Below are 12178 nucleotides of genomic sequence, written 5' to 3'. Positions count from 1 at the left end.
CCTTAGTTGTAACGAGTGATTATTTGAGTTACTGTTACCTTTCAATCATCTCAAACCAGTCTGCCCATTCTCCTCTGAACTCTGACATCAACAAGGCATTTCCGTCCACACAACTGCCTCTTACTGGATATTTTCTCTTTTTTAGAGCCTAGAATCACATCACATAGCTAAATTTTGTCCAAAGTCTGCAAGCAAAAAAATGTCCAATGTTGATAGTCAATACTGTAGCGAGTTACTGTAAGACACAGCTCACACTGAAATCACACTCAAACCTAGCAAATTACTACTTTTATTATTACTTTTTTCTTGAACCCGTCGCAAAATCTGCATGAGGAAACTTTTTGCCGTTTCACAAAATTGTGTGGTTTCCTATCGAGACGACGGTATTTTGGTGTGAAAATCAAACAACACTAAATTCATCACACATTTAAAACACTTGGCTAGTACATGCAAATAACCATAGTATCTACCAGAACATTAAAACATTTGATTTAATGATGCTGATGTAACACTAGCGCCCCCTTGAGCACTGAGGTTGTACGCTTGTGCTACATGACCACATGTTGCAATGTATTTACCAAGTATTCACATTAGTGTACTTGTGTCAAATCAGAATCTGAATTAGCTTTATTGTCGTATGTTTACACATACATTATTGTATGCAACTGATTATATACAGGTGATATAATAGTGAATTGAGATTAATTGTGAGCCAAAATCATCACAATTAAAACAACCAAAGCCTTAAACTACTTCAGTCTGTGTGCACTGAATTTATTTAATACACAAGTTTCACAATTTGATTTGAATTACTGAAATAAATGAACTTTTCCGCAACATTCCAATTTATTGAGATGCACCATAATGTTACATAACAATATGCACTGAAACTGTGGGCTAGGTATGGTAAGCTAAAAATAAACCTTATTTTTTAGAGCGTGAGGTAACATCAATTAACCTCATGATTCCGCTTGACAAATGGAACAGAAATATTACTTAAGGTTGTGATTCAAGCCTTTTTAGACATTCCAAAGTTAGATACGAACATGTTATGATTCTAGTCTTATTCATCTTCAGTTAAATTATATAATGTAAACAAAAAAAAAAAGTATATAAAAATGTGATGATAATATAACACATAACAGCATCCCTAAACCCCCAAGCATTCCCATCTTGTCTATGCTGACATTACATCTTTGTTTTGTCAGCATTTTTGTGTGAACTGCAAAACTGGCCATAGTTTCTGCCTGAACAGTATTTACCCTTGTGAAAAAGAAGGACACTTTACCATCCTTTCAGAAATAGTACTTATTATAGAAACAATGCACTTTAAAATAATATACATAACTGTGGGTTGTATGTAATTTTTTCAGAACTTAATAACATGTTGTTTACAATTACATTCAAATGTATTATAGTACATATGTACATCAGTAGTAGAACTTCTGAGTGCCTTTTTTTTAAACCAATTAAGTAGGACTTAATGATGATGATGATGATGATGATGATGAGGTGACATACAACCAAGTATGGTGACCCATACTCGGAATTCGTGCTCTGCATTTAACCCATCCAAAGTGCACACACACACATAGCAGTGAACACACACCATGAACACACACCCAGAGCAGTGGGCAGCCATTTATGCTGCGGTGCCCGGGGAACAGTTCAGAACAGAATTTCAAGTCTGACTCTCTAACCATTAGGCTTTATATGCAATTCCATAACTATTTCTACTGTCTTTGAAATTATATTGCTCATTTGAAATACTGCAGTTTACTGCCAAATGTACTGAACAGCATTCATGGTAAACTAATTGTAAACTACTAATCATATATACTTTCATGTCATTTTCACTGAAACTTGAATGCTGTGCATTTAAATGTTTAGAAATTACACATTTGTAATGATGAAGTTGAAATTTCACGCAATTAAAATTTATTAAGTTATGTCAAATAACACACTACAGTAAAAACTATAATGCAGTACTTTATATTAGATTAGATGAGATTTAACATTATTGTCATTGTGCAGAGTGCAAGTACAGATCCATTGAAATCCAGTTAGCATCTAACCAGGTATTTAAATTGTGTAGATAGTGTATAAAATTATGTACTGTATGGCCAGTGACCATAGCAGTGCAAATGGCATTAGGAAGTATAAATGTGCAAAATATCAGGAGGCATAAAAAGAAACACTGTAAGTGTGCAGAGAAGACAGGATACTTTACAGAGCAGGTCTTTTTTTTTTTTTAACATTAGGTGGCCGACCCTGGTTGCAGTTCAGAATACTGATAGTTTAGGAGAATAAACTGTTCCTGAGTCTGCTGGTGCGACAGCAAAGACTCCTATAACGTCTCCCAGATGGGAGAGTAGTGAACAGTCTGTGGCTGGGGTGAGAGGAGTCTTTGAGAATACTTCTCCCTCTTTTTAGGCAGCGTTTGTGGTAAATGTCTTTAAAAGAGGTAGCCCAACACTGTGATGTACTGGGCAGTGTTCCCACCCACTGGAGGGCATTCTGGTCTGAGATGAGTGCAGCTATTATACCACACTGCAATGTAGTTTATAAGTTATGTAGAATGTGGGGAGACAGGTGAGTTTCCCTTAGTTTCCTAAGGAAGTAAAGGCGCCGTTGTGCCTTTATGATCAGAGTGGGGGTGTTTATATGTGCTGGAGTATGTCAAAATAAGTGCACAACTGCAGACTTATTTTTAGTTTAACATGATTACAAAGCGCACTTTTTGACAGTGTAACACAAGTGTTTTATGAAACATAGTCATGAAAGCTGACTTTAATTACTTAAGTGGCCTTTTATTTCATTAATATTATATTACCTACAAGTGTATATTTAGCACAACACTTCTCTTCCACAAGGAACATATAAAATGTACTGGATGCAGACCAAAACCATTAAGTTTTCCACATCCCAGAATGCTTTGGTAAAGAATGGATCTTACACAATTACCCGCTATGAACTCATTTGTTCACAGAGGTTACGCATCCACATTAACATCAACTGTTCAGAACATCATCAACCCTCACTCACGTCACTCTAAATTAGTAGTATGACCTTCCCCCTTTAGAACAAAAAAGTTCACACGATGTAAATGCAGTTAAATTAAACTAAATTATTGGGCCATGCTACTTATCACAAAATTATGTTTTAATTTCAGAAAATGTTGTCACATACTCTATAGCTACAAGTTATAGCATCTAGCTAAATGCACTATATTTGAAATTCATTCACTGTATTTACTTTTTTTGAGGTTAATAGATTTAAAACCAATGGGAAGCTATAAGCTACTGCTAATTCAGATGTAGTTAAATTGTCAAGCTAGCTTTTGAAAGCCACACACTGCTACTGTACTAATAAACAGAAAATGCACAGAAGCTAATTAAGAGAGCATATCTTTTTAAGCATTTATTGAGCACAAAAACGACGAGATCTCACAGCATTAAAATTGAACAGACACAATATAAATAAAACTAGTAACACTTTAACTTACGTCACTGTAAAATATTCAACTTGTCTATTTTGCCAGACAAACTCGACTGATTGAACCATTAAATCTAGAGAAGGTTGACATTACATTAAAAAAAAATTAAAGTCAACTTTTAGACCGCACAACTTTTCTAATTCTTATTATATCTACATAATGAAACAATAACACAAATTAATACATCCTAATGAATATACAACTACTGTTAGTATATCCAACCTTACCCAGATAGAGCACATTCTCATTAAATGGTATATATGGCATACTAAATAGTATGGATGAAATGCAAATTAGGACCCAGCCATAGCCTCAAAAGAACACTGGGATATGTGGAATGTATTATGGTCTGTCCTGTTATTTTTGAGAGCAGAAAGGCCCAAAACGATGTGAATTCATCATGGTTTTAAAACGGGAAATGGATGAGGAATCGAGCCATTTACTTGAGAGAAATTGTCTAGAAATCATTAAATTCTGCTCAATTAATTAAAGCTTTTTATTCATCTTCCCCAAATACTCCACAGAGGCAAAAAAAATATTAACAGAGCGAGAGAAAGCGTTGGTTAAGCATAAAAAGCTTCATCACGCAGATAATAAAAGAGTAGATTTAATTCCCGCTCTGTAAATGCTAAACACCAGAATCATTATGCTGAAAACCCAACTTAAAATCATCTCATCAGAACTTCTAAAGTTCATTGAGAACGTCTGAACACAAGAGAGATATCAAAAGCAGCAATGGCACAAAAATAAAGTTCAGCTTGTTCTATAAAACAATGCAATTTTTACAATATTCTCAATTAAATCTACAGCATAAATTACAAGGTTTGACCTGAGCACAAACAAACCACTTGCTTGGAATATATTACATCTGAAATATAATCTGTTAAAGGTCCCATATTGTACACTTTTCTGGAGTTTTATTTTAAGTTTTGATGTTCTTAAGAATATATATTTGAGGTATAATTGTGTTTTATTGTGGCTGGAACAATAATGTAGCTGCAAAAATAGTTGCCTGCTGAAATTAAAATGTATACATCTTCAACATGACGTGCTAGATAGAGACGATGAGTTTGTCTTTACACTGATCCACCTCATAGTAACGATCCTGTCAGATCGTCCATCTTTTGAGTAACAATGTAATGTTACAGGTTGGCCGATCTGGTTTTGAGGTTAAGTTGACCTTTTCGACATGTTTCAGTGCTGTTATTGATCAATGCTCAGCAATGGCACAGACCCGGTGTTGTCTGGGGGTTTGACAAAAGGAGAGTGGGACGGTGGGTGGTGCTCGGGGTGGTGACTGAAGGAGGTGACTGTGTAGTTCTGACGTCAACCTTTTTACAGAAGTTACAACGGTTCGTGAAAAATCACAGCTACTTTAAGCAAGCTGTGTACATTTTACTGTGGACTCGCTGTTTTGAAATTTATATGATAGTTATATAGACCCTAGAACTCAGTTATCATGAATTTCAACTTTGACAATATGGGATCTTTAACATGTTTATGGGGTTATGGAAATCTTGACAAGTTGTTGCCTGCACTCAAACCTACCCACAATTCCTCACTCCGAGCATGAAATCTAGCATACATTAAATATAGTTCTCAAACTCCAGGTGTTGTCATCCTTGAATTCAAACAGAAATTATCGTAAAAAAATGTGATACTGATGTTAATTACCGTTTAAATCATGCTTATATTTTTATTATTGGTGTTCCACTCAAGGTATAAAGGTGGGGTATAAACAAGCAGCAGTGCACACTCAGGCATCTGACATTTTTGGGAGTCCTTTGATGAGTCATAAAGGTGCCGGAGAGATGTGATCTAAGTGATTGGAAAGCAAAAGTGTTGAGAAAAAAGGGAACTGAAGATGATCCTAAGCATACAACCTCATCTGTAAACTGGAGGTGGTGTCATGGCATGGGAATGCATGGCTGTCTCTAGAACAGGACCTCTTCATCTTAATTATGACTTTATGTATGATTGCAGTATCAGAATTAATTTGGAAGGGTACAAAATCATATTGGCTACCAATATTCAAGAAAATGTCACCAAACTAATTTGAAAGCACTTCATATTGGATCAGGACAATGACCCACAACACCCTGCCAGTTCAGTGAAGGACTTTATCAGGACAAAAAAATGTAAAGTCTTAGATTGCCCTAATCAATCTGCATATTTAAATCCAGTTGAAAATTAATTTCACCAGCTGAAGAGGGGACTAAAGACAGAAACTCCCCAAAACAAGCAACAGTTGGAATTGGCTGCATTAAAGGCTGGAGAAAATCATTTCAAAGCATAAGACCAAGAGTCTGGTGATGTCTATGGGTTGCAGACTCACTGCTCTGATTACACGCAAGGGATCTGCAACTAAATATTAGCTTTTAATCTTTTACATCTGCATTAAATTCAACTGTTCCAATACGTATGCTCACATCAAATAATGGGATGAACTCTAAAAGTGCTGTCCTTTTTATTTGGTAAAACAGGTATGTGTCGAAAGTATATATATGTATGTATGTATGTATTTGTGTGTCTGTGTGCATGTGTGTGGGTGGGTGTTCACCTAACGGAAAGCTGATTTGGCCGCACATTCCCAGGAGCTGGCCGAAGTACACCTTCTTATCTGTGGGTGCCAGACTCATTTCATTCATCCTGTTAGACCATAAAAACACAGCGCGCCGTCACAGAAAGTGAAAAATGAGAGAGGCCCCTTTGGCAAGGTCGTTTACTAACCGGATACATTCTGGTGATTGCTCACTCAAACTTTTACACCCTCTTATCGGTTTCAGCCATTACCTGCACGAAGAAGCTACATTCTGAGACACTTAAGGAGATATTAAGTGTGAATGATGTAAAAGGAGGGTAACTAGTGTGGACCTCAATATGAATCATGCCCTTGTCACACTCTTTGACATTGTGACAGAGAATGTTAATGGCATCGGTCACTGCATACCTTTGTCAAATGAGGGTACACCCCTTATTTCAAGGAGTGATTACATAAAATGAATGATCGAATATAACGTTATTAATTTACACAAATTAATTTACTCCTAGAGGGATCTAAATGTTCCTGGTGATGTACGGACAGACCTGAAATCAAAGAACAACATAATTACACGTGAAATGTGAATGAGTTTTTAATTATAATAATATTTCAAAATTTTACTGTATTTTATTTACTTATTTTAATAGCATAAAAAAATTTACAGATCAGAAAATTTGAGATTTCGATAGAAATAATAAAAATCCAGATAAATATCAGATATTTTATAGTGTCTAGATTGTGCATTGTCACCATGACATTTGCTTTCTTATACAGTTCGATCTCCTCCAGCACGTAATCCAGACACTTGAAAGACACCAGCTGCTCATAAATCATCCTGCTTTTGGTCTGCACTTTCAGCCAACATGACTGTTGGCCGCCAAACACAAAAAGCTTTTGAAAAGATCTGATTTATTTTGAAAGCTGTCAGAATCTGCCTTAATCATAAGAGGCTTACCTACGGCAAGATAAGCCAAGACTCCAGATAAATCTCTCCTGCCTGTGAAACATTCTGTCTGCACATAGACTGTCTGAATAAAACAGTTCAGAGGAAGTATGATGTTCAGATGAGATCATATATGTAACACGTATCTTAAAACTGCTGATCGGGACTCAGAATCTATTTGGCCATGTCATCTTGCTCCTTGAAGAGAGGCAAAGTGAACCTGACCTAAGACTTGTGCTTTCTGATACAAAACATTCTTATTAAAATAAGAATTTCTCCATAATTATCTGTTCCAAAACAGCACCTTGCCCACCTAGATGGTTTCATTGAACTCAAAAATGGCATAAAAATTATTTAAAATAAGACCAAACATATTTTAAGTTGTATTCTTCAACAAATGTATTTTTTGCAGAATGACATAGTTGTTCCATTAAAAAAAAAAGAAAAAAAAAAAAAGAAGTAGGGTTCCCATTGTTTCAGGAAACCTGGAATTTGTGTGTGATTTCTAACATATAATTAAATAATATTTATCTAATTAAACCAGCGTCAAATAGATTTTGTATCCTTCAGCAATTGCCATTTTAATTGAAGAACCAGGCTTCCTATAGTCTCGTAGAACCTGGAATTTTAAATTGTGATTTCTAAAATAACATAAAAAATTCTAAAAAGTAAAATAAAATAGTCATGGATTTGTCTATGAATATGCATTTCTCTATTTCATCCAGTGTCTAAACAAGTGACTGGAAAAGTTATATAAACTCATTGGTTGAGTTCTGGTAAGAGTTTGAACCGGAAGCCAAAGACTGGAAAATACTGAGCTCATGAATATTAAATCAGCTCACAGTGACTGTGCTTTTCCAGACTGTCCTGGCATGCTACTTCATTAATATTCATGAGCCAAAGTTGTACCATTCTGTTGAAATAGCAAGCCAGCTATGCTTGCTTATATGTAATCTAATATTAGTCCAGAAATGAAGTCTGTAGATATCAAACAAATGTAATATTATGATAAAAAAATCATAAATAACACTACTTATTACTACTATTATAAACTATAATAGTAGTAATAAATTATAAACTACTACTAATAATAAATAAATTAATAAAGATATAGCTAATTAAAGCCTATATCTGAAATTTAGTTGTTTTTTTTAGCATTATTTTAATATCGGACAATGGGGATGAGGCCTAAAAGTGTAAGTCCATGGCCACCCTGCATCAGACTCTATTGGAATCAGCTGTGAGGGTCTCTTGTTTGTTTTTTTGAGTTTAGCTCTATTTGTTTTGCGTGGATGAGTGACCGTTAATGAAGCTGCTGCCCAAGAAGAGTTATAAGATGAGTCACTTATGATGCTCCATTTCAGTTCAGAAGCTGCCTTATAAAGCAGCAGCCTTTGTAAACAACAAGGCAGCTCACTAGGTTTTGGAACGGACTTCAAGAGTGAATTTTACAAGGAAGAATTTGGAACATTTTTTGCCTCTGGTAGATTCTGTTAGTGGATTCATAGTCGGGGTTGATGGGGTCTTCAAATCCAATCTCTGCAGCTCAGCTTCTCTCCTGGTACATGTAAGCCCCCCTTACCAACTTGGCACCAAAACACCAGCGTTCTCTTTTTGATAACTCGACATCCATGGACACGTTATCAAATGCCTCCCGAGCAAAGAGAATTCATTACATTTGTCACGACCTGCTCAAAGCCGTGACAAATGAGGAGGACATAGTCAGGTTGGTATGTTGCAACAAAGATATTTATTAATATAAATAGAAAACTTAAAGTACGAAATCAACAAACCAAAATAAGATTCTGTCAAACACACGAATGGTCCAAGCGTCTGACAGAACCCAGTTAAACTAATCATAACTTAAGAATAAACAAAGCAAAACCAAACAACCAGGAGTCCACCCCCACACCAAACAGAGTTGAAACTTTATAGGGAAGGAACACAATTCCGTTGACGAGATAAATCTAAATGGTATTGAATTTAATGTTGTGGGGACTTGTTTAAATGCAAAGAGGTTAGACAGTACTAAAGGAATAGTTACACTGAAAAATGAAAAAAATGTACTTATCATCAGGCCATACAAGATATTGATGAATTATTTTCTTTAACAAAACAGATTTGGAGAAATTTAGCATTATAACACTTGCTCAAGTGGATTCTCTGCAGTGAATGGGTTCCATCTGAATGAGATACCTAATTGCTGATAAATAAATAAAAACATCACAATAATTCATGACTCAAGTCCATAATTTAACATCTTGTGAAGTGAAAAGCTGCATGTGTATAATAAATCCATCATTAATACAAGTTCAGACAGGAGCACTTTGCATGTTACTTGAGCTTATTGAACACAATTTATCTTTGGCGGTATGGTTCCTTATGGGGGTTCTTGCTCCCAAATTAATTGAACATGCAAGAGCTTAAACATTAACCCCCCGGAACCATCAGCTTTGTAATACATTACAATTAAGACACTTAAATGTCTTTAAAAGCAAACAGTGGTAATCATGTAAATGTGGCAGTGGGACGTCTATCATGTAACTTGGTTATGAGGATAAGTGTCTCTCAGTGGACCTCAGTGAGGTTCATGCCAACCGGGACTTGAAAGCCTAAGTGATCTGAAACAAAGAAGACAACAACCAGAAGGTGTACGGTAATATGCTCATGCTTATAATGGGGAGGGAGGGAGGGTTGCGATTCATTTGCGCATACTTGCCGAGCAGTAGTGCCACATATATGTCCTGTGTTTAATATGAGAATGGTAGTGATTGGAGCTATTTGACAGCTGACCACATCAGCTGGTCGCACCCTATGCCTCCATGGCCTGACTGAACTGAACATTGTTCCAAATAAAATACGAGTTGTCTATCCATAATGTTTTTGTCCAGTGAAGAGGTTTTCTCATCTGAATCAGGAGAGAAATATGAACAAATCAACCACCATTTACTAGTGAAAACAGTCTAAAACTGTTTTAAAGAGCCAGTAAGATGAAAATTCTAAGCTTCCTATCACTGTTTATAAGTCTTGTACATTAGGTTTAAATCCATCCAAGGTTAAAAAACATTGTCATTTTGTCAAAATATCATTTTAAAATTACTTCAATTCTCAGAGATCCCCAAACGGTTCGCGCAAAGCTGTTCAAAAGATTCAGTTTCCTTAAACCCCACCTTTCGGTAGCATACTGTGTTCTGATTGGTCAACTAACATAGTCAGGTTTGATTGGTTGTTCCGCACACACCTCCACGGTAAACTATGCATTAGCATCTGTTTGGGTTGAATTATGTCTTATTCCTCTCATTGCGAAGCAAACAGTAAAATAAAAAACTTGAACAGTCTCGCTGCTTTTTCTTCTGTGTGGGTGTATTCAAGCCGCGTGCTTCAGTTTGAATCTGAATAGCGCGTTCAGCGCGGGGCGTGGTCAAATTAGATATAACGAAGGGAGACATGAAAAACAGACATCGCGTTTTCATATGGATTACTTTATCACAGAATGTTTGTTCGACAGCACTTGTTTAGTTTTAAAGTAGACATGTCAAGCTTTCTATAGATATCTCTCTCATGTATCTTCGTTGAGTATTTACGGAGTTACACTTCATTTTAATGATGTGTTTGTACATGACGATCAGCGCAGAGAAAGGCTGCAGACAGCACACAAACTGATAAGACGCTCGGGAGAAAACAAAATATATAATATATAACTATATCATCATACTTACAGATTGTGATTCGGAGATGCTCGTTGGTCTAAATAAAGTTGGTAATGAACCCTCTTTTATGGCCAAACGCTTTGAAAATCCCGCCTTGTACTCACCGAGATTAGAAAAGCAGTCGTCAGTGAAATGTTGTGAACACAACAAAGGGGATTTGTTGTACTGCTCTGGTATTGTGGTAAAAATGAATTTTAGCCATTGGTTCTTCTGATTTTCATTCTTTGGCAGTGAAAATAAAACAAACTTGCCTTTACAATTAAAAACACACTGTCTCCTCGACATGATGCTATCACACCAACCAGCGTCTGTGTGGGGGTGGGGCAGGTCAGAGTTCGGTTTCTCCCAACACGGTAGGCGGAGATTATTATGCAAAGTGTTCCTAGTGACGTACATAGAGATGGGCAAAAGATTTGAAATCTATAACGACTCGATTCAGAGTCGACTCCTTACTTTAGAAGCCAATAACTTGATAAATCGTGTACTTTTTGGTTTAATTACTTTGCACATTGTTTACACTGATGGACAGCTACATCATACACTGTGATACAGGTCCTTTTTGATTTCCCATCTGTGTGGCTCTTTAAACCAATACGTGAGAGGAAAACAGAGGATGGACTTCACTGGAGGAAGGTTTATCATGGATTACGGAGTCATATTTTGATGGTCTAAAGTTAAAATGTCTTGATGGATTTACAAACATGCAGCTTTTCACTTCACTAGACAATACTTGATAAACCGGAGTGGTGTGGATTATTTGTGTATTATTATGATGTTTTTTTTTTATCAGCTGTTTGGTCTCTCATTATGATAGCACCAATTTACTGCAATCTACTAAAATCTTTACTCCTTTCTCATATCGAGACGATCTCAGATGCCTGTCTGTGTGATGTCACACAGACAGGCCCCTCCCACGATAGTTTGACTGACAGTAGTGGACTGGACTGGTGTCTTACCTTAGACCCACCCTGAGTGAGCTGTCATCAGTTCTCCATTGTTTCACAGCAGGAGCAGATGTAGACAAGAATGACACCTAATAGATTGAGGTGTTCTGTTGTTGGATGTAATAATGAACATAGCAGTCGTCATTTACTCCTGACATCTGCGCCACGCGAATCATTTGTGATCCAGCTTTACCAACAGAAGTGAATAAGGTTTTTCAATGAATCTTTGCAAATCATCTTTCCTAATAATGTCCTAATTAGCTAGTTTCACGATGAATGCAGCTAAAGTAAGCATTCCCTCAGAAAATGACTAGGAAGGGAGGGGTAGGGGTCAGCAGAGCTCATTAACATTTAAAGGAAAATGCTAAAAAACGGCTTGCTCTGAAAAAAGCTGTTTTTGACAGGGTAAAAAGGGTGTTTTTTACACTGCCATTGAGAAATTGTAACCAAACTATGTAATAGACTTTTCATTAAGGCACTAAAGAATCATGTCAACTTGTGGAAAATGGGTATCCGATGACCCCATAAAATTTTGGGAAAAAG

General features: G+C 36.3%; 1 protein-coding gene across 1 annotated transcript in view; it reads right to left on the bottom strand.

Annotated features, from left to right (window-relative positions):
* The window catches only part of LOC113087268 (proline dehydrogenase 1, mitochondrial), a 60110-nt gene that overhangs the window by 29883 nt on the left and 18049 nt on the right, over nucleotides 1-12178 (bottom strand). The window contains 3 exon segments of the mRNA XM_074559898.1: nucleotides 6057-6147; nucleotides 6747-6846; nucleotides 8463-8632. Coding sequence (XP_074415999.1) covers nucleotides 6057-6147; nucleotides 6747-6846; nucleotides 8463-8632 — 361 coding nt within the window.

Source organism: Carassius auratus, chromosome 5, assembly GCF_003368295.1.
Source record: "Carassius auratus strain Wakin chromosome 5, ASM336829v1, whole genome shotgun sequence".
Taxonomy (NCBI): Eukaryota; Metazoa; Chordata; class Actinopteri; order Cypriniformes; family Cyprinidae; genus Carassius; species Carassius auratus.
This window is presented reverse-complemented; position numbering and strand designations above follow the sequence as displayed.